At 38.4% G+C, this 23,759-nt stretch overlaps 1 protein-coding gene across 1 annotated transcript in view; it reads right to left on the bottom strand.

The window, feature by feature from the left end:
- Positions 1-1,629: 1,629 nt before the first annotated feature.
- Positions 1,630-23,759, bottom strand: part of LOC121734368 (sodium channel protein para-like) — a 90,266-nt gene continuing 68,136 nt past the window's right edge. Inside the window, 33 exon segments of the mRNA XM_042124932.1 lie at positions 1,630-3,928; positions 3,931-4,483; positions 4,602-4,805; positions 4,880-5,184; positions 5,258-5,528; positions 5,610-5,855; positions 6,176-6,370; positions 6,457-6,579; positions 7,395-7,517; positions 8,678-8,851; positions 8,931-9,196; positions 9,307-9,448; positions 9,534-9,649; positions 9,775-9,897; positions 11,003-11,207; positions 11,355-11,542; positions 12,582-12,744; positions 13,740-13,913; positions 14,023-14,300; positions 15,714-15,779; positions 16,139-16,247; positions 16,785-16,990; positions 17,227-17,470; positions 18,033-18,098; positions 19,789-20,094; positions 20,206-20,370; positions 20,535-20,679; positions 20,759-20,816; positions 21,168-21,380; positions 21,631-21,722; positions 21,996-22,124; positions 22,841-23,046; positions 23,347-23,502. Of these exon segments, the coding sequence (XP_041980866.1) occupies positions 3,516-3,928; positions 3,931-4,483; positions 4,602-4,805; positions 4,880-5,184; positions 5,258-5,528; positions 5,610-5,855; positions 6,176-6,370; positions 6,457-6,579; positions 7,395-7,517; positions 8,678-8,851; positions 8,931-9,196; positions 9,307-9,448; positions 9,534-9,649; positions 9,775-9,897; positions 11,003-11,207; positions 11,355-11,542; positions 12,582-12,744; positions 13,740-13,913; positions 14,023-14,300; positions 15,714-15,779; positions 16,139-16,247; positions 16,785-16,990; positions 17,227-17,470; positions 18,033-18,098; positions 19,789-20,094; positions 20,206-20,370; positions 20,535-20,679; positions 20,759-20,816; positions 21,168-21,380; positions 21,631-21,722; positions 21,996-22,124; positions 22,841-23,046; positions 23,347-23,502 (6,423 nt within the window). The 3' untranslated portion in view covers positions 1,630-3,515.

The raw sequence follows: 23,759 nt of genomic DNA, 5'->3' as shown, positions 1-23,759 counted from the left end.
CAGAACTCTTTTTTTCATCTGTTTTGACAGTCAGTCTGGACTTATCGGCACGTTGACAATTTGAGTTCTAAGAAAAATGTATGTAGGAACATCATTTACACGCAGATTTGTACACACAGATGTATAATCTGTCAAAAAAGTGAAGAAATTAAAAAGTGGCAACATAGTAGTGCTTGCTACGATATTGCGACGTTTTAATTTCTTCACTTTTTTGACAGACTATAATTCAATTTTGGTTTCGTTTGACAGCTCGGGATTGTTTCTCTATTCCGCTAGGTATATTAACTTTATGGTTTAGCTTTAGACTAAAGTTAGGGGGTGAATTCAGCATCCATGCAACGCAGATATTGTGGTATGCGATACGTTTTCTTTCTGACGACGCAAACGGAGAAACGTATAACCGCTTCTACTGCCGGGCTAGCACTGACATCAGTAGAAATGCGAAAGTATAGATAAACTGTGGAGATACACTTAAGGTGAAGTTCCGATCTTTTTTCGTTCCGAAAAATTCATTTAAAATGCCACTTTATGACAGACTATAGTTCTAAAAATTCAAATAATATCCTACTTTATGACATAATATATTATTATAGTCTGTCATAAAGTGGCATTTTAATTGAATTTTTGTCGGTCGCGATTAGCCGGGGTAAAGATCGGAACGGCACCTTAAGTTTATGTCCACAGTTTGTCCATACTTTCGCATTTCTACTAGTGGCCGTGCTAGCCCGGCTGAGGACACTAATAGCGTAGCCGTAGCGCTATGTAATCTCCGATCTACGTCGTAGCAACCTGTGACGTAGCGCGTCGTAGACGTAGCCTGTACCCGTAGCTCGTAGACGTAACCGTAGCCCGTAGCCGTATTACCGTAGCCCGTAGTCAACGGACGTACTGTATAATTTTATGTAAGTAAAATTACTTTTATTAACAAGCTAACACACTTTTTTTTTAATTTTGTTCCCCATTAGGTATTATTAAAATATTTGCACAACTCCAATACTATGCAACGTTTTGTGCTTGTTTTATGCGTTGGAAAAGACAGTAAAGACAAAAATGTATATCATGCATTGTTATTTAAAACTACTTTATATTACTGACAAATCTATGTTACATATGGAGAGCACAATAATTACTTTGATATTAAACTTATAATAGATATGTATTAACCAAAATCTCTTTTCAGGATGATTCTGTTTTCGGACAGTTCGGAATTAATTCAAAATCAAGCAAGTAACTTGTACTCAAGAATAAAAATAATATAATTAATGGTACAGAATAATAATTACTTACAAATATCATTATTAATTAGATGTTTATGATAATACTTATATATATATATATTTTAGAGTCATACAATTTTATTTTATGCTTAGAAATCAGTAGAAAAAAAATCAAAAATAAAAATTAATAAAAGTAGACGGTCGATGTTTTTCTGTAGGTAAGTAGATATTTTTCTATGATTCAAGTCATTCAACCAATATGTTTAGTATCAATTCTCTAGAGTATTTCTATCCCGCACAATAGTCTGCCTTCGCGTCAACTTCCTTATAAGTAAATATAGGTTCGGTGAGACCGAGGAGTAACTAATAAAACAAAAGTATAAAGCAGTCAAGTTCTATATTTTATCGTTTACTTAATTTATTTTGTACAAACTTCAACAATATATATAATAAATACTCAATTAAATCTTTTTCATTCAGCAAACTCAACTCACTTTTTCGTCATAAGTTTATTTAAAGAATTACGAAATAATACAATGATATCTGAACTTATTGTCTAACTTAATTTAACACAACTTTTTTGTGCCAATATGCCTAATAGTAGATAAATTGGTTTTACCAAATTAAACGAATTTCATTTAAAAACATACATCGAGCCCCGAGACACGGTCCGCCGCGAGGCGCTCGGAACGTTTACACGATAAATACAATGTCACATAAACACAATGTCACACTAACTTCGTTCACGACCGTTTACAAAGCGGATTACGTCGAGCTACACGGAGGCGTTCACATATTTTTGTGTACTCCTCTCGCGTTTAATACAAAAATGATATTGAAACATCGAAACTCGCGGCACCTCGCGGGCGCGCGGCGGACCGTCGCTCCCAGGCTCGGCTAAGCGTGAACACCACGACATACAGCCGCGAACATCGAATGCCGACCGAACTGCGACCGCCGGCCGCGCGCGGGCGCCGGGGAAGGTCGCCCGCGCGCGCTCATCGGCGGCCGAATCCTTTATAAAAGTATCTACATATTTATTATTCGTAGTCGTAAATTATTGCAAAATAGGTGCAAAACGTTAAGCGTCTCTCTTAGTTTACGATACACTGACTCTTTAAAATTTCGCGACGTTACTTTGTCTCGCACTCCGCGATTCGCGTCTCCCGCGACCGAACGACGCGCGGCTCGCGGGCGGGGTGGGGGGCGCGGGACGTCCGTCGCCCCGGGCTTCCGGTCGCGCCGGCGGGCAAGCTCGCAATATGTACAGAGAAATAGAAAATTTGATCACCTTTAAAAGTTAATTTACAAAATTTTATAATTTATTAATTTACTTGTGCTAGAAAAGACGACACCGACGAAGCTCGACCTCGGGACGTCGCCGCGACGCCCGCGCCGGTCGCCCGCGCCGCGCCGGCCGCCGCCGGGCGCGGTGATGTCGATCGAAAAATAACTGCTATCTCGGTGGTCTACCTCACTCTGTAGACGGGGACTCGGGGACGTTCGCTCGTAGTTTATCGATAATAATCTTACTGCTAATTGTCGCGTCTCTCGGGGGCCGAATCTCGTCCCGCGATATATACCGGCGTCCACCGCGCGGTAGACGTCTGCGATGCAAAAACGTCGCCGAAAATATGTGCACGAGTAACGTTAATGGAAGCAGTACCAGCCCGCTGACAATAAAAATCTGAAACGGGTAGATGGCGCGGGCGGCGGGGGCGGGGAAGTCCCGCGCCGCCCGCGCCGCGCCCGCGCGCCGGGGATCCGCGCGGGGCGCGCGCGTGCGCGTGCGCATTACGTAAAATGGCTCGATTCTTATGATGCGTACTGATTTAGGACGGAAGTGAACTCTGGTACCGATTTCGCTGTCGATTCGCTAAGCTTACGTAGACGATGCTGCAAAAATTTTTTAAACCTCGAGAATCCGATCCCGACTAGAAAGGTAGGAGACGTCGTTTCGGTACAGCGAGAAGCTTAAAAATCGGAGCTACTAAAATCTACCATGGACAAATTTGATATGAATAGGCGTAGCCGTCGCTTCTCCGAGCGGAGGTATACAGGTGTACGCTAGCGTTCGAACACAATCAAAGTAAGGTTAAAACTAATACGAGTGTAGCGATGTCCGTATACACGGGACACTAATGCCTCGAGCGGAGGCGGCGTCCTCCCGGCGGGCGTCGGCGCCGCCACGGGGAACAGGGCGGCGCCCGCGCCCCGCGGGAGTCGAGACACTCTCGCCGAGCCGCTCGTAAATTTACACGAGTAGAGTGTAGTCTTCGTCGAATACAAAAATAAGCTTTAATGTTTATCACCTATCCGATATCTTATAATACTAGCGACGAAAAACGGCACGTCCGCACTCGAGCGGGCGCTCGATGTCGCCTCGCGGACCGGGACGACCCAACGAAGCGAACCACTAGACGGTGAAACGCGGCGCGACTCCGGTCGCAAAACAGATCGTCCCGCGAGCTTCGGCCGCGCGAACACAAAACACTCCGGTGAACGCTCGCGTCTCCGCGCGCTCGGACCGTCCGGCGCCGCGGCGCGTCGCTCGCCCGCAGCAGAGAACTCGAAACGACTAGCGTAAATAATAGTAATTAAGTGCGCTTGGGTGGGCTCAAGAGCTCGGGCAGCGGTGCGGGCAGCGGCAGCGGCGCGTCGTCCACGAGCGCGGGCAGCAGCGCGAGCGCTAGCGCGGGTCAGACGGGCGCGGGCGGCGGTGCCGGCTCGGGCGGGCGCGCGTTGGCCCCCGCGCCGAGCACCACGCGGCCGGCGCCGGCGTCCAGCAGCACGGCCGTGGGCGCGCCCTCCTCGCCGGGCCCGGGCGCCGCCGACGCGCCGGACTCGCCGCCCGGCGACTGTGCGCGCCGGTGCCGCCGCCACGCGTGCTGGATCAACCGCGCGCAGTATTCCTCGCGCTGGCGCCACAGCGTCGACGACACGGGCTCGTAGCCCACCTCGTCCGGCCGCCCCACCTCCACCGGCTCCTCGATGGGGTTGCCCTTCCGCGCGAAGAAGTCCTTCGTCAGCGCGTCGAGGATGTCCACGCAGAACATCATGTCGCCGCGGCATATCGGTATGTCCATGGATATTATTTTGTACTTGTTCGGCTTGTGTATCTGCAGCGGCGGCTCCAGCACGTCCAAGAAGTCGGACAGCTGGTCGTACCGGATGTACTGCGTGCCCTCCGGATCGAAGCGCTGCCAGATCTCGTAGTACATGTCGTAATCGTCGTCCGTTAGGCCCTCCTGCACATCCTCCGTCGCCTGTAACGAGTATCGAGTATGTTAGTAGATTAACAAAAACAAGAAACAGTATAAAACGAGAAGACTATCACCGCGATATTAAATAATTTTTATTATTCTTCAAAAAATGTCATCATACCTGCGAGTAATTCTCGAGAATGACGGCGATGTACATGTTGATGACGATGAGAAAGGAGATGACGAGGTAGGAGAGGAGGTATGTGATGCCGATGGTGGCGGAGCCGCAGTTGCCGGGGTAGCCGCGCTCGTTGTCCGGCAAGTCGCACTCCTCCTCGTTGATGATGCCGTCCAGCACGCCGTCCCAGCCCGCCGATGTCGACATCTGTACAGACATTGCCAATTTTCACTCCCCATCAGTTTTCACAATTTAATGGGCGATGTGAAACAAAACTTTACCTGAAATAGCAGGATCATGCTCTGCACGAACGTTTTGAAGTTGTACACGTCGTCGAGACCTCCTTTGTTTTTGACGTGCATGAAAAAAGACATTCCAAAAATGGCGAAGATAAACATCACAAGGAACAACAGTAGACAAATATTGAATAGAGCTGGCAGTGACATGGCCAAGGCAAATAATAAAGTTCGTATGCCCTTCGCACCCTTCACGAGTCGAAGCACTCTACCCACTTTTGCGACTCTGACTACTCTCAGTAGAGTAGGCGACACAAAGTATTTTTCTATTATATCACTCAACACCAAACCTGTAAAATTTAATTTATTAGTTACAGGGTCAAAATTTAATAACGAGTTGAATGTCAATGAAATAATACGTACTTAAAATAGAAAACATGACGACTACAAAATCGAATAAATTCCACGGTTCCACAAAATAATGGTATCTTAAGGCGAAAATTTTTAATAGGCACTCTGAACTGAATATCACGATGAATATCATATTAAGGTAGTCCAGAACCATGCTGAACGTCTCAGACTGCTGATAGTGATCCAACGTCATCGTCAACATGTTCAGACCGATGAACAACATAATGATCATGTCGAATTTCTTGTCTGTTACTATTTCAAAAACTATGGCTTGCGGCCGCCACTGAAACAAACGAGCATTATTAAATATTTGTATTGCATGCCAAAACATGCAATTCTTTGCGTAGATTTAAAAGCAACGTACCCTCGGTCTTGGTATAGCTTTCAACGGCTTTTTGGAGCCCATCTTTTTCATAGCATTGTAATACTTTTTCTGATCTTCAGTCATGAACATCTCCAAACTGCCTCCGGCTTTCTTCTTCTGTTCGTTAAAGTTGTCGATGATCACACCAATGAATAGGTTGAGAGTGAAAAATGATCCAAAAATAATAAAGAATACAAAATAAAGATACATGTAAATGTTCGTCTCTCGTATTGGTTGACGGCCAACCTGGAAACATAAAAATCTCTTTGTAGCGCCACAACAAAGACCCAACAAAATAATTATTATAAACTTAGTGCTGGAAGTAATTCGGCTAATGTAACCGATGTAAACATAACATTAACGGCCATTCCCAATATTTGATCTATCTCTGGTTTTGCCCTACTAGAGATAGGAAAAGCTCACAATTGACATTAATGTCTAATGTGAGTTATTCCTATCTCTAGTAGGGCAAAACCAGAGATAGATCGAATATTGGGAATGGCCGTAAGTATATAAAATATAGTTAGTTCCAAAAATAATGAGATTATTTTGTAGTCAGAATTTACCTCTCTTGAATCAATAGCATCATTCATGATTTGAATCCATCCTTTGAAGGTTGCAACTTGAAATAAACATAAGTAAGCCTTGCCGACGTGGTCAAAGTTCATTGGTGAATTTTCCCAGGTGTAGTTCTCTAAAATACAGGCGTTTCTGTCCGGTATTATTTCATGGCTTAGTGTTGTGTGATTCATGTCGACACACTGAAATGTTAAAGAGAACTAATTAGCCTCGAGAGAAAAAAAGGCGTTGCATAATTTGAAATGTTTAAAATTGTTTCTTGTCTCACCTTAAAATATTTGCCAGCGAACAGTTGAACACCCATGATGGCGAAAATGAGCCAAAAGATTAAACACACGAGCAGCACGTTGAAGATAGAAGGTATGGCTTGTACCAAAGCGTTCACTACCACCTAGAATACATTTTCTGTTATAATAGATATTATTGTTACAAATACTTTGGTAGTTTACCTATTCTCTCTACATGCCAGTAAAGCACAAGTGACAATACTGTGAATGCTGATTTTGATGCTTTATAATGAAAAGATTGTTGAATATTCAGATATCTCGACAATGATTTTACTCGCTCTATTTTTTAATGCAACTTTAGATGGTGAAATAACTACTCGGATATTACTTAAAATTAGTAGGAACGCCTAAAAACCGCTAAGCATGCTGTACAAAGCGAAACACTTTAATAACAATTTTACCACAACTTATAACTTACCATTTGCGGGCGGTGATGGATGGTACTATTGTCAATAGTTTGCATGCATCCAGCAATTCTAATAGACCATACCATCATTTACATAGAAAAATCTAAAGTGCAGTATCTAAAATAACATTACATAACAAAAATTAAATCTACGCTAAATATAATAAAATCGAAGAGAAAAAGGAGACCAAAATAATAAGATGAAAATTTTGGACGATTTCGTCTACTTGTAAGAGAATGTCACGCTTCATGATGATACAAAGCCATTCAGGGGTGCCATCGAAGACTTCAAAATGATTTACTAATTACAACTCTCCACTACGGCCAATGAATCGAATTAGATATGTTAAAACAGATGAGCTCAAATTACTGATGCAATTTTGAAGAGGGTTAAATATTGAATGTATCTAAGGCGTATTGAAGTGATGGTGAAGTTGTATTGATGTGAGTGTTAATGTGGAACGCACTGTGTGAAGAGCGGCGGAATGGATCCCTTGAGGCAGAGGTACATACCCTCATGCCCTGCATGCGGCTCATGGCCCTGAGCGGCCGTAGGGCGCGAAGCGTTCTCATCGTTTTGAACGCCTGAATGCCTCCGGCGCCACAAAGCGCCGCAACGAAGTTTATAAGCGAGACCTGATGAAATCAATAGTTGCACTTTGAGAATACAATATAATATACATTATAATGATGGCGTGTCGATTGGACCTAAAAAACAATATGATGTGTAAAAATGTTAAGTCAGAGGTCGATGATAGCATATCTATTGCGAAGACTTTCAACCCACGACTGCAAAGAGAGAGATGAAGTTTGAAGAAGAAATAGATATCGACAGTCTTCCATAATCTGGCTAACCAAATAATAATAATACACAATCATCACATATAGAAGTTGCTTATTTATAAGTAAGCGACATCGAAAATGTACAAGTAAAAGAACGGTAAAGCACATTAAATTTAGGCATTCCTTTAACGTTCTTTGTATTTACACTGCCAGAAGATGCGTAAAGTAATAAATAAATATTAAATACACATAGCGCACATCGAAGAGGAAAAAGTATAATCGTTGATAGACTTTCAAAAGTTCTTGATATAGGCCAACCGTAAGTTCTGACATAGAGAATGATACGTCATGCATACTCCAGAGCACATTGTTGTTCATATCTATAGAAGGAGAAACAATTAGGGTTAAAGCAGAGTCACAAACAGTAAAACGACATTGAGAGCTGGTGTCAAGACCGGAAAGTCTTCGCTGTATAGACATTGAACAATCAAAGCCAATGCTTTGGTCGCGGTGCCTATTGGACGAGCGCCATTCGTAACTTCGTGTGGTACAATAGGCAGCGCGACGTGGTCGTCTGCTGCGCAATCAGTCAGCTGTGCTGCGCCTACTCACGCGCATGCCCTCCCATCTTGAGACCGCGCGGAGTGGTCGCAGAGCGCGCAACGTTCGCATCGAGCGGAATGCTGGAATATCATCGGCCCCCGCCATCACTGCGCCGTGGTTTACGAGGGACAACTAACGATACCACTTGTCATTCATAAGTTTATGACTAAATTATTATAGCTATCTTATACTAAATATAATTAAATTCCACTAAATATTTATTAAACTAAATTACTTCACGCCTCCATAAAAAATCCTCTTCTTGTCGGGTTCTTAGTAGTTGCTTTTAAGAAACACGTCTATAAGTGTTCCAAAGTAAGTAAACACATTTTACTGTCTTAAATGGTTGAATAATGTAATATAAAGATAAACATAATAATTAAATATAACTTATTAAATGTATAGTTTACCATCACGATGATAAAGTCGAGCCAGCACCACGCGTTCGTGAAATATTTTTGAAAGCCAAGAGCAAGCCATTTGATTAACATCTCAATGAAGAATATAACGGTGAAGATTCGGTCCATGTAGTATAGTATGTCTTGAAGAATTGGTCGATGAGGTAAATGTACGTCTTCTAATGCCTAAAAGTATAAAATAAATTAGTGAACAATATTTGATTTCTTAAAAAGGTGACTTACATTAGGAACAATTCAATCTTACCAAAGCCAAACTACTAAGTAAAATCATTGTTATCACAGCTGTTTCAAAGTATGTATTTTCGATTAGTCTGAAAGTCTTTAATCTAAGCATGCCCCAGCCTTGCCAGAATGGGGATTCGTCGTCTCCAGCTAAAAATGGAAACCGTGCGTAGCAAGGCTCTGGACAACAGTCCGATGGTGTTTCTTCTATCACTGCTTCCCCTTCTACAGCTTTTATGTCTAATCCCCCGAGTCCATTAGATTTGGCGTCTTCATCTTCTAATACCTCTGTAAAAAAGGAACTTTCGTCACGTATAAATGTTTTACTAAGGAAACTTTTACATTGTGTAACAAATACACAGAACCGCTGTCATTAATAATATTGTTATTATTATTACCCTCTTCTAAACCTAATTCTTCTTTGCTGGCATCTTTCTTTTCTTCACCGTCTATTGTGTCTGCGGACCCTTTGTGACTTTCATCCTTAAACGATCTGATTTTATGACTGCCGTAAGACTTTTGACTTATTGTATCATCGTCCTATGGAAAAATAAATATGAATTAATATTCTTCTAACTTCATTATCAGTAATTTATTTTACAATAAACTTAAAACTTCTCTTTACCTGTATTGGATATCCATGGTGGTTCATTTCACAATTTATTCTGTTATCAGTATGGTTATCTGTAATGGCGTTTATATTGTTCATCAATATTTTCCCTTTTTTGTACTTATTGTCACCTGTAGGGAAATGTGTTAGGAATAACAATTTAGTTAGAGCTTTTTGATAAATAGTGATCTTCAATTGTTCGAATTATATTAATGATTAATTGGCATATGGGATCATAAGCTGACAAATTGTATACCTGGTATCGTAAATTCCATGCCATCTCCTATAGCTACTTCCACTTGGTCTTTTAATTTTTTATCTTTGTAGAGAACTCCATCATCCATGTCAGTGCCCAGTTCAAGCTCGTTATCCACTCGTTCTGAGGAGACACAGCGGCCACATAAAGCCGCTTTTAAGCCTAATGCGCGTTTGTCCCAATATGCGTCGACGCAGCATCCAAGCATAGAAATCAGACCAGGACGAAAAACTTAGAAAGTGAATTTTGACACGATAGTAAAATTTACTATAGTATTTAAATGACAATATATACAAGTTCAATATTTTTGATACAAGTAATAATTTTAATACAGTAATTTAATCTCTCAAGTAATTTTTGTAAAGCTTAAAACTTTGAAACATATAAATCCAATAATCGTTTTAAATAAAACACATAATAAATACATAAAATAATCAAAACAATTTTGATAATATTATCACGACACTCACCGGAATCGACATGCAGAAACATAAAACAAGCTTAATATAACAAACATAAAAGCACGATTAACTTCACGACATTATAAATACACACCGGTCCAAATACACCAAAGGATGATAGGAAAATGTGATAGGGGTTCTAATACAGTACAGGTCTGTAGGTCTACACTTGAATGCTAGAGTACAAGCAACGCACAGTGTACAAACCGTAATAGGGTTATTATATTTTAATATACCATTTATTTATTTGACGAATGATTAAGTTAATAGAAAATTTTGCTTAGAATCGGTTTAAACAAATTTAATGGTATATTAAAATATATGAAATACAAACATGCTATTAAGTTAGACACTTTAGCTGAGCATGAATTTTACGTATCGGGTACTACATACTTATTTGAGTTTTTGTTAAGAGAAATCAACAGAATAAGGAGTTTAATAAAAGTACCCAATAACAAATATGGTACACAGGGAAAAGGTCTAGATTTCATGAATGATTTATCTTATGTTACAATTATTAATGACACTTCTTGTGAGGCATGTAATTACAATACTATAATTTACTGACTCTAACTGATACTCCATATCAGCCTGTACGTACATTTTAGCGCAAATTTTTCAAAGTTAGCAAGATGATTCTCAAGCCTCACTCAATACAAAGGATTTTTCTATGATCTCTATTGGATGTTGGCAGGTTTAATACCACTCTTTATTCTTTAATTATACACAACAGGTAACATGCCACAACAATCTGGCTGCAATCTTACCGGGAGCGTGTATGGCTATTTGGTTCGTGAGCTTATTCTTGAGCATCTTCAACATGTCTGCGATGTTCTTCTTTACCCAATCCTGAAATCTGGATATTCTGTTGAAGGCCTCTGCTATTTTATTCGTGTCCTGATCGGCCGTTGGTGATGATAAGTTGGACGAACCAAAATTTGACAGTAACAGGGCCAAGAAGAGATTAAGTACCTGGAATATGTTCAAGACTGATATTCATTCTGCAACTCATATTAAATGATGCACTTAATAATCATAAAGACGGCAATAAAGGAGAAACTGAAGCCAAAAATGTTCGTGTTCTAATTTTCGAAAGTAAGTAAAAAAGTTAATACTGACCACAAGATTGCCAATGACGACAGTCGCCAAGAAGAACGGAATGCAAGAAACGTCTCCGACAAGCATACAGTCCCACATACTCTCGATCCACTCTCCGCAGAGCACGCGAAATACTATCATGAAGCTGTGCATGAAATCCGTAAAGTTCCATCTAGGCAGGTCTCCGTCGGGAAATCGATCCACATAATCTGTTTGTTTGATATACAAATGTTAGAATCTGTCTTTTCAAAACAAAAATTTAAAAAGATACATTTTTGGAATTTGAGTTAGCAATTATTGTGGATCAAGCTTCAATCAATAAAAATTTACAATCGTTAAATTACTTATACATTAATACTGGGAATTGCTAGACTGCCATTAAAAAGTAATCAGTAGGCTACAAATACAGTTTGATTGTATTATGCAAAAGAATTTAAAAATTGAAGCTCGATATAGCTATGAAGCTTACAAAATGTAATAAATTATGTTTTATATAATATATTTAATAAATGCAGAGGTAACAGTAGAATTTATAAAAAGCTAATTTATATTAAGTTATAAATAAAATTATAAATATCAATAATATATTTCGTTTTTTAATTACTTAAAGCGTCGAAATTTTGGGGTTAACCTCTGCCAAATAATAAAATATTTTCTAAACATGCTAAACTACTATCACAATATACTGTAGCTAGCTAACATTAATACGTATATAAGATTTCTAGCATGCTCTAGCTTTGGACACTACTTATGGGGTGAGAGATTGAATACGGAGTTCGTAAAGTACCTACATACTGAAAGGATCAGAAAAGCTGACAACAAGTGTCCCACAAGTGAGGCGCCTTGGTGGGGGTTACATTGACATACTTGAAGGTTTAAGCTCACTTGGAAGTCTTGGAAAGAAGCACCGATTGTCGCCAATAGTTAACAGAATGAGCACAACAGTGTGACGCACATAAACACAATAGATTCTATTTAATGCGACGCAGAGCCCATTTCCAGCTATGTGGATGTATTTGTAGGGTCATCCACACACACGGGTACGATTTTTTTATAACATTTATGGAGCCTTACAGATTTAGAATTTTATTTGTTTTAGATTAATACATTGGAAAACATTGGAGTTAGGGGTACTCGTAGCGGTGAGATAAGATTACCTATTGACGTTGCCAGATTTGGAACGGGCTCTCGTCGCAAAGGTTAACAGACACCAACGAACATGCAGCACTCCCACCAATTTCCACTTACCCAAATAATTTTTTCCGAATAGTTGCATACCCATCACGGCAAATATGAAAATAATGATGCACAATACGAAGGTCAGGTTGCCCAAGGCACCCATCGTCCTACCCATTATAGAGATGAGTAAATTAAGGGTCGGCCATGATTTTGCCAATTTGAATACTCGAAGCTGCAAGTATAAATTGTGGAACAAGGCGTCACACAAGCTCGCTTACCGGCGCTTCACCTATGCTACTGCGGCACTTTTCTGGAGATCCGTAATCACTCAAATGACCAGACTATTCTATCGATCGATGGATGATTTGAGTGACTCTAGATCGAATTAATACTAAATTAGCAAATGAGTGCTTAGATAACCTATCAAAAAGTGTGCGTTGATTAAATCTGTGTGAGTGGGATTTATGTTTTCATTTTCATCGTTTCGTGAGAGCGCTTTTGCATCTTTTGGAATCCTTTTCATTTGTCATAAAATCGGATTTCAGTTAAAGGCCAGATCGTTCGACATAGATCCCATCAGTAGTCGACCTGAGGCATTGAAACCCTCGGGAAGCGAAGCTGCAAGTCAATCTAAATTACTGAATGCCAAGCTTATAAGAAGCTGCGTGGAATAGCTTTATAACGTGACTGGGATCCATTCTCGATGGACACATTCCGTGTTATAAAGCCAAATGAGACGGTTAGGTCCGTCATGAAATTAATGTTCAATCAAGCCCTGTGTAAGATATTCTGGGGTGTGAAGCTGAATCGATAATGAAGCCTTTAACTCTTTATAATACTAAGTTTTCTTTCAAACAGAACCTGTGTAATTTTTCCCAAATAACTGCATTCCCATCACGGCAAATATGAATATAATGATGCAAAGTACAAAGGTCAAGTTCCCTAAAGCTCCCACGGTCCTACCCATTATGGATATAATTAGGTTTAGCGCCGGCCAAGACTTGGCCAGTTTAAAGACACGTAGCTGAAAATATTTAATTACACGTAAATCACACATAAACAGACAAAGTGGACGGTAAACCGAACGGTGATATTTTGTGATTTAAAATAACATACTGTAATATGTATACCTTTCCGCGCAAGTCCATTGGGTATTGCTTGTTGCGTGTGTGAATCATTAGGAGTTAACTTAGAATTAGTAAGCTTAAAAAGAAAATGACAACTTACCAAACGAAATGAACGCAACACAGACAAACCCTGAACACCTTCGAGTCCCAATTCTAATAATGATAAGGCCACAATTATAAAATCAAATACATTCCAACCCTCTTGAAAGTAATATTTCGGACTCATTGCAATCAGTTTTAGCATAGCTTCAATACCGAATGTAGCAGTGAAAAACTGAAACACAACACGAAACGGATTAAGTGATAGCTTACATAGATAATATACATAAGTACAGTGCATAGAAAGAATAGAGGTATTTAAAATAGCGTAAAAGAATACGTACATAGTTGCCACTTTTGAGCGCCTTCTCCATATCTCTGTCCATGTCGTGGTGATCCAAAGCCATGAACAGAGTATTGACCACGATACAAAGCGTGATGAACAGTTCTACAAAGGGGTCAAACACCAGCAGAGCCACGTACTTCTGGAACTCCAGCCAGAGCCAGCAGCAGTCCCACACACAGAACAAGTCTATTCCCTTCATTAAACATTCTAGAAGCTTCTCCTTGAAAGTCGGTCCGTCCTCATCGTCTTCAGCTGTTGGGAAGTAGTACACTGACACTGTTGTGTCGCGTTACCGTAGTTCGTGTGTTTGTGTGTGAGGAGAGAGAAATAATTTTGTTAGTATTCGCTCATTATTTATCTAAACCAATCAAGGCAAGAGGAGTCACTAATTTAGGGGACTACGTAACTAAATTCGAAGGGACCAATGATTCTTGCACTAATATTCATATTTTTTGTACACGACCGGTTGTCATTTATTCATAGGTGGATTATGGAGAAACGATTCTCGTTCATGCTAAAGCTAAGGCCCGCTTTTTAATGAATCTGAATAAATATAGAGCTGACAAGCTTTGTCAAGCTCTACATATTATTAAGCCAGCGTTTGCATTTTTTTATATCTTAATATTTTCGGACCAAAGAAGCCTGCAAGCTTAATAGCAAATTTGTTTCTGCAGGCTTGATATAATAATGCAGATTTCAGGGCATTCTAAACTAACTGCCTGCTTGAAGCTAATTATAATATTATGATTTGCGATTTTATTATTCTACGCGATCTAAAATGTTGTTTAATGATTGAAAGCCAAAAAATATGAATATAGTTCTCTAAAACTTAACTATGCCTAAAAAGGTATATGCTTAGTACTACAGCAGAATTATTACAAAATTAAATGAATAATAAAATTTATTTACATCACAGGTACCTTATATTCTACGATTTTTATTATAAGTACCTGGCCCTATAGTAATTTTGACATGCTTACTTAGCATCAGCATAATTATGCTGATTCTATTATACGAAAGCTAATGATGTAAAAAAAGATGATGAAGGTCTAGCTATATGAGATATTAAAAGGATAATTTAAGATATAAAAGAAATTCTAATGTATTGCTTAAATATATGATGAAGATGATGAACTGATTTGTGTTTGTGCGTTTGTGCTAAGGTTCTATGTAGTTTGTTATACATTTTATTTGAAATGAAGCACCTAGAAGGTACAGTCTTTTCTATAAACTAGTATAATAAAATGTATTATGTTCTATAACAATATATAAGACACTAATATTGTCTTAAGTCATTTTGCTAAATATGTGGGATTTTAGTGCTAGGGTGATGTTTAGGCTTGTGCGTTAAAGTGCTTTATATTTAGTGAACAATAAATGACACCCACAAATGGTCAATTTTGCCAATTATGCTTTTGCATAATGAGCAAATACCAGTAGTTTAAGTGTAGTGTGAGTTGTGTGTGAATCAGATTCTGAACTGTTAATATAAATTTCATGTTTATTTACTTTAGCATGACAATAGTAGCAGATAACATCTTATTTATTTTCGTTTTTTATAGAAGCGTTATAACTAAACACATTGAAACAACAACAAATGAAATGTATGCAACAAGACAACAAGTCATTCTGAGTTATAGACAATTACACAACAAGATCAAAATATTACGAAATTAATCAACTCTGTACCGTTTTGGTCGCTCGCTCGACTTTGTCTTCCAGCTTGTTCTATGATTTCATTTAATACCATTACATCTGTAAAACATAGTATTTTGTGTTAGAAGAAGTTCGCGATCTTATTTTTAAATTAATACATTTTTCACGAGACATGTGCTAATGTTTTATTTTGATAATTATTTTTGTCAACATACCGTTGATTAACCCCTTACAAATCACTAAGGGCCTGTTTCACCACTTCGTGATAAGTGCCGAATAGGCTACCTACCACTTAACTTGACAAATGAAGTATGGAGAATCTGTCAAAAAGTTGTGAATAGCCTATTCGGCACTTTATCAGAAAATGGTGAAACAGGCCCTAAGTATAGCAAATCACTTTAATTTTGTTTAAATATGTCTGCAATCGTTTTTGTCTCGTTCGTTAATAGTATCCTTACCTCTCATATCTACTACGTTAGGTTGTTGTGAGGACTCTATGAAGGGATTGTCACCAGATTGCTTTAGAACTTTTCCTGCTTCATCAGTACATTCCGTTGTGCTGATTTCCTGAAATTAATTATTTGTTTTATGAATTATATGAATTATTTAATTATTAATTATTTAGTTATATGAATTATATTACTTTGCAAAAAAGCCGCTATTCTTATATTTGTATTTAGTTTTCATTTCGTAGGTTTTCATTAACAATTGACATGAAATATCTGACATTAAAGTTGTTTCTAAAGTTGTTTCTTACAAACAACGCCTTATTTAGGTGAGGTCTCTGCTAATGATCGGGAAGTTCTAGAACAATTTCTACAAAGTTGTGACATTTAGAGTTGTTTCTTAGTCGGGCACAACCTTTGTACTCGTTCACTTTCTAAGAGATCTGAGATTAGTTTTAAATTAATATGACAGAATAGTCAGCAATGTAACCAGATCTCTATTCTGGAAATATAATGATTATTGAAGTTGCTCAAGGCTTATCAGGGAAAAGAAAATGTGTTTCGTAAAATATCAATGCATAAATAAATTTATTACAAAAGCTCAAGGCTTTAAACCAAATATTAAGCCTTGGCGGCCATATTTAAATGTTTTACATACATATTCTCTCAGCGGTCTTGAGGCGAGCGAGGAGTCCTGTCGTGGCAGTGCGTAGGCATGCGGCTGTGACGTCACGCTGTGATTCCTAGACGCTGATCGACCTCGGAGTTTAGCTTCCTTCGTTTGTGCTTTACCTCCCAACAGATCACCGTGAGATGTATACGATAGCCGAGACTGGTGTGACGTGTACGAGGAATGCCTTGAACCTGGAGATTTTTTATGATGTTGGCAAATAATGGATAATAAGGGTCGAATAATAACGGCTATGGGAGTAGAGAGACTTAATTAAGTCCAATAGGAGGTGCCATCAGGAGTAAGGGACTAGCGTAACTGAAATTGTTATTAGTTTTATGAAGTAATTTAATGTTGCACCAGTTTTTATGGTTATTGCAAGGTTATAGCACAACTTAAAACGGGATATCAAAGTATTGTTTGTTCTTACCTAAATTTGCATAGTAGACTGGAATAATAATAGCACCATTTTCTTCGGACATCGGCGTCACTGCGTTAGAATCGTCCGCGTACGGCAGATGTTCTTGGGCATCCAAATACGTGGACAACACTAGCGGTTTCCTGTCCGCTCCCGGTGGATACCTCGACCTTCCGTTTGGTCTTAAAGCCATCTGATGGGACCCTCGAGAACCACGGCGTAAATTGAACGGTGATCCAGGTAGAGATAACGAAGCCTGAAGATAGTCTTTTTATGAGTGTACAATCAAAGAAAAAGAGTAAAAATAAGTATGTAAATATCACATATATTTTTCTCTGATATTTGACTTTAAACTTAGAACATTATATTTGGATTCGAGATATACTAATTATATCAAACATGGTTATTTCAAGTACATGGTTCCTCAATTAAGATCGAGTTAAATAGAATTCAGAGAATTTAAAATTTACTTATAGCAGAGGCTTTGTGAAGCTTCTCAAAGTTCTAGTAGGAAACGTTATTGTTCTAGTATACTTTCATGTGCTAATAAACAAATGAGATAAGAAAAGAAACACACAAAAAATACAAGTGTAGGAAACAACAAAAACGTGTTTATACAGTCAAATTGCACAATGAATTTTTAATGTATTGTGAAAAATGGTATGGCTGCAAAATGTTGCTTTTGCTAATTATTGTATTGTTACAATTTGACGCTAATAAGGTAACAGTAATAAAACTTAAAGATTGGAAGTTAAACTCAGATATTTTAAAAGGTTTAGGGGATAGGGAACACAAACACCAATGTGGAGTGGACAAACCTGGGAGCCTTCGCGCAGTGGCCCATATAACTGTCCATATTTATTAATGCGTTCAGGGTGGGGAACCTTCAATACACAGAAAAAGTGATTTAAATCATCTTGAGTATAGATCTCTAACGTAAGACAATTACTAGCAAGAAGGAAAGGATCGAGAAGAAAAAAAGGTCATCGCAATTTTGAATAAAATTTTGCAGATAAACAGCAACAAGTGTAACATATAGGACAAAATAAATCTACAATAATACAAAAAGGAGAAAACCAAAATGATTTTATCATACAATAAGATGTTGTAGTTAAATTTTTGAAAATCATCGTGGTACCAATTACGTTAATGCAAACTACAAGGCTCTTATTGCAAATGATTTACACAAATTGATACGGAAACAAGCAATGGAATGTGATGTGAAAGCAAAGGTTAGTCATGTAACTTTTGTTTATAAACACATGAAGTAATGTGGGGGTAAATGGCATGCATATCGCATACTAATCCTATCCATCTATAGATATCGGTCATGCCTTTATCTAAAGTCATGAGACTGTTCTATCAAACAGTTAAGCCTCCGCATATTACTCATCGAAATTGAGGAATTGTTATTCAATAGTTCAATATTTTAGTAAAAATTAACTTGACCGAACCTACCTCTTCATCGGTGTTACGTTCGATATCAGCTTGGCCCGTTCGTACACTTACAAGTCAGAAACAATCTAACATGACGATAGACTCATGCTCTCCAATATTATTTATCGCTACTTATTTGCATGAAGTTTGTAATGGAAGGATCTGAGAGCTACATTACGTTTTTTTTAAATAAAATATTATTGGAGATCAAGGCAATATAACAGAAACGATAAGTGCATACCATGAACGAGTCCAAAAACTAGGTTTACTAAAACTAAATTCGCGAACATGCGTTTTGAGGTAATACGCTTTCGGGGAGAGGCTAATAATATTGCATACTCTATTGACGAATTAGGATTAAATAATAAATTTGATAATCTATAAAACCAATTTATGGCACAGAAATTAATAATGATCAATGTGTTAAATTCTGTTGTTGTTAATAAAAGTATAAATGATCATGACAGTAATGATTTAGTGAAAATGGTAGGTAGGTTCGTCTAAAAGCATGCCTCGAAACCAAATAAAATAAATCCAATGAATAATCTGAAAAATAAATGTGAAAATACATACATAAGAAATTATATAAGAAAAAGAAAATCTAATTTTAATTATAAACATCCAGCCAGCTTTACATAAAAGAAACCATCATCTAAAACATGGTAATAGTTAATCATATAATTAACGGTAACAAGTCACATCTAAATTCTAAATGAGACGATGCCGATCTGTTTATTTGCATTAACGTAAATATTTCAGAAAAGGATCAACAAAACATTAAAGCTTCAGCAGAAACATTATTCAAATTATTCTTTTCAACTTGATGATGTGATATGTATCAAATAAAACGGGTGTTGACGAGAACGAATATTAATTTTGCTGAAGTGACTTTAAGCTCAAGCTTATGCGGAGTCAAGTTGAAAAGACACAACCTTGCTGCCAATGATTCAGAAAATAAGTACATCACAAAAACGACTGTCAAATATTATTTAGGTAAGGATTCGAAGGTTACGCTTTAAGAGCGTTTCTTAAAAGCTTAATAACAATAATAATAATATCACAATTTAAATAAAAGGTAATATAATAAAGGTTTGAAACATTGGCAGTGAGGCGTTCGCGTGTAAATTGCATACTCACCATGCTGACCTTCCTCTGGCGGCGTGCCGGTTCGTGCGATTCGGTGGGCTTGTGCGTGGGCTGGGTGCTCACCGAGTCCTGAAAGGGGTCGCTACGGAGGGACATGCGCTCGCGTGTATTGTCGTCCTGGGCGCCCCGCTCCTGGTTCACGAACAGCTCGTAGCTCTGACAGGAGGAGTCACTGGGGGACTTGACGGGGTGGGCCTCGGCGTATGCTGCTGCCTCCGCCGCTGCCGCTTGTTCCCGCGCGTGCGCTTCCCTCGCTTCTTGCTTGTCCGCTCTCGCTGCTGCCTTTTGCTCTGCTTCCTATTGAAAATTGTTATTTACTTTAATATTTAACTCTCTCGAAAGTTTTCTTTTTTTCTATTTTAATAACAAGTAGTTTATTAATGTTATTATTTTTATAAGCTTAATTACCCTAAGTGCTTCTTCTTCCGCTTGTTCTTCTTCTTCTGCCTTTTTCTGCAACTCATCGTACGACATCGCGACGATAGCCAAGATCAAGTTCACAAGATAGAACGAGCCCAAGAAGATAATCACTACAAAGAACAGAACGTGCCACGAACCTGCTGACCTTAGCACCTGGAAAGTAAAAGGTAACATTGAAAAAATTATAATTCATTTGAAATTAGCCTACTGCTTTGTGGTAAATATATCGCAATGTCGTAAGGAGTTGCTATACATTCGCCTGAGGGCCGTCTGCTCCTTTTTAAATAAATAAATAAATAAATAAGCCAATAATTTACCAATTGATATAAATTCTCCCAGTAGTCTTGGGTCATAAGACGAAACGCAGATAAAAAGGCCCAACCAAAGGTGTCGAAACTTGTGTAGCCGTAGTTGGGATTCGGGCCGTAGCCCTGCAAACATATATAGCCCGGCTCACATGTCCTAAAAATAATGTTAGTATAGATAAAACAAAGTAGATAATTTGTAGATCTAGTAACAATAGACAGAAGAAGATTAGTACCCTGCTCCTGAAGAATTCCCGCATAATGGATAGTCGCCGTTTTCTTCGTACCAATTTGCTGGAATAAAATAAATTCCAAGTTACAAAAATCCTTCCCTGGGGGTGCAGTCCTGCAGTTTTCCGATGCTAAGTTTTATTTCGTTATCGAACTTTCAACTCTAGTGTTTTGAAGAATGTTAACATTTTGAGAATCGCATTTCAGAAAATGATTTCTCTTTGTTTACTTGAATCTGATTAAATTTAGATATTACTCATTTTGTGGTAAGCATGGTTTACTTAAATCTATTTTAGTGGCTTCTTTCGTTTAAGCGTTATATTTACAATGCATAATACCAAATTGTATTACAATATGGGTAGATTCAGTGTATTGCTGCTACGATAAAAACTCTAAGTACGTAGTAAATCTTACTTTCGTTCTGACAAAATCTTTCCCAGTTCTCGTCAGTCAGATTGCCCCAGCTCCCGTCCTCTGGGAACACTTTTATACATTTCTGCGTCAGCACTCCCATATAAATTTGTAATCCCATCAACGCAAACACAGACAACGAGAACATGGTCAATATTATCACATCGCGTAGATTTTTCACGGACTCTATTACGGCTCCGACGATGGTCTTCAAACCTGCGAGACGGATTACACGTTACTGTCTAATGCGACTAAAGTCTAACGTTAACCACACGCAAACAAATTTTAAATCGTCAATCTGTGTGCTTTAAACCAAATCGTACTTACATAATTTTGTTTTCTTTTGTTTCCTATAAATTCCTAGTTGTCTAGTTTCTATTTCTACTTATAAGCATTAATATATTGCCTACGTTCTATGGATTTTTATCTATTATAGCTAGGTATAGAATAATTACAAATAAATTACCCGGTACGATGGCCACAGTCTTCAAAGCTCGTAAGACTCTGAACGTTCTGAGAGCGGCCAAGTTGCCGAGATCTATGCCCATCGTCACATAACTGCAAACACACCCACAACAACCACCGCTAGGTTAATATATCTATCTACCGCTATAATCTCTAAACAAAATGTTACAGTATCACTTAGTAGTATTCGACACCTAAATCTCGTCTTGACGTATAAAACATTTTATTGATCGGTAGAGAAACAAAAATCTAACTTATATAATTTTCTATTGAACTATTATAGACATTGAAATAACGACGAAAATCTACAATTTAAATATCATCAGTTCGGTCTACGTAATCGTAATAAAAATGTCTACTACTCACGCTAAAGCTATAACTACGAAGTCAAGCCAATTCCATGCATCTCTAAGGTATGTGAATGGCTGTAGTATGAAACCCCTGGCCATTACTTTCACCGCCGATTCAAAGGTGTAGATGCCGGTAAAGATAACTCTGGAAAAATTCACCTCCATTGTGGAACGCCGCTCGATAAAACAACAATGTCACATAAAATAATACTAGGAGTAAAACTATAGCTAGGTTACAAATAATATGGCAATATAGAGTATCTAAGTACACCTATGACTAGATGAGTAAGTAGGTCGTGTTATGTACAGTAATAAACAATTTCAATCAAAAATCATAAAAGGTGGAAGACTCGTAATGAACTCTAGTTGCAAAATTGCGAGGGATCCAATCGTTGTGTCGCGAAAACCAAAATGGGCTACGATCACTCAAAATGTTCTGTGTGGTTTCTGATACCTACGAAAACTTTCAGTATTCCGCAATGAAGTAGTTACATAATGCAGACTGAGTCAGATATCGATTACTTTCAAAGAATTGTTCTGCTTAATACTATTTAAGCTCGTACATTGCTCGAGGTTAAGCACGATTTTCCATAAACAAGGTAGAGTAAACAAAATTATAAACGATGCAAAAACATTTTGGACTTCCAAAAATTATGTTCATATACTGGAATCTATCAAGGGATTATAAAAACCTACGAGTTACGACCGATGATCTAAATCAAATATAAATTACAATCCAACAATTTTAAAAACTATCTGATTACTAAAATTTTGAAACTAGCGTGCAGTCTACGTAAATGGTACTCCTAACTCGTATAGTTGAAATGTATATCGAAGGTTCTAGTGCTACGGGATACTTACTCAGTACTTTCGACAGTCGGAGTGGTGGGCATTATCATTAATATACAGTTGACTAGGATTGTGGTAATTATAAACAGCGAGAAGAGCGGATGAACTAATATGTATATCGCCACTCTTCTTATGGGATTAAAGGGGTCCAGTATCCATAAAGCGTTCGTTGCCGAAAATCTGAAGATATCTTTACCCTTGCTTATGACTACGAATGTCTGAAACAAAATAACGTCGTGAACAGATACGTCAGGAATTATAATAAGGTATAGAGGAAAATAGAAAATATGTTGAGAAGGAAAATCTCGCGAAAACTCATTCCATTGAAAATATGCTGTTTACGTACGCTATCATTACAGAGGTAATCCTGCCTTCAGGCTAAGGCAAATTTCCTAAATAATATTTTTGTTTCATGAATCATATTGTCATCTTTTTTACGAATTTAAATTAGTCGCTGCTGGAAAATTGTTCTAAAATAGCCAAATTAGCGTCATATAAAATCATCTAAATACACTTACTGTTTGATTAAGATAGAAAGGATCGATGTCCTCGAGGGGCGTGGAGGCGAGTTCCAAAGGGAAGGTGCCCTGCATGCGCACGGGCAGGGGCAGGCCCTGCTCCAGCGTCGCGTCCGGCTGAGGGCCCTCGTCCTCGTCCTCGTCATCATATCGCACCTACATCCAGGAGAAACCATTAGTGGAAGCGAACTTACTGGCGCAGTGTGGCATAAAGCGTGATCGGTTTATGCAATCGAAGGAAACTTTTAGGACCTTTCTCACTTAGATGATTTCTCACACTGGTGTGAGAAATCAATTTCTCACCCTGGGGTGAGCCAAAATCTTTTCGTTTTCGCTTCGTTATAGAATCGCCGATGATAATGTATCGAATTGATATAAGCGTTAATATGACGTTGACGTTCGACTCGTCTTAT

This window comes from Aricia agestis, chromosome 15 (assembly GCF_905147365.1).
Source record: "Aricia agestis chromosome 15, ilAriAges1.1, whole genome shotgun sequence".
In the NCBI taxonomy this organism is placed as follows: Eukaryota; Metazoa; Arthropoda; class Insecta; order Lepidoptera; family Lycaenidae; genus Aricia; species Aricia agestis.
The sequence above is the reverse complement of the archived record's forward strand: the minus strand, read 5'-3'. Positions and strand labels throughout refer to the sequence as shown.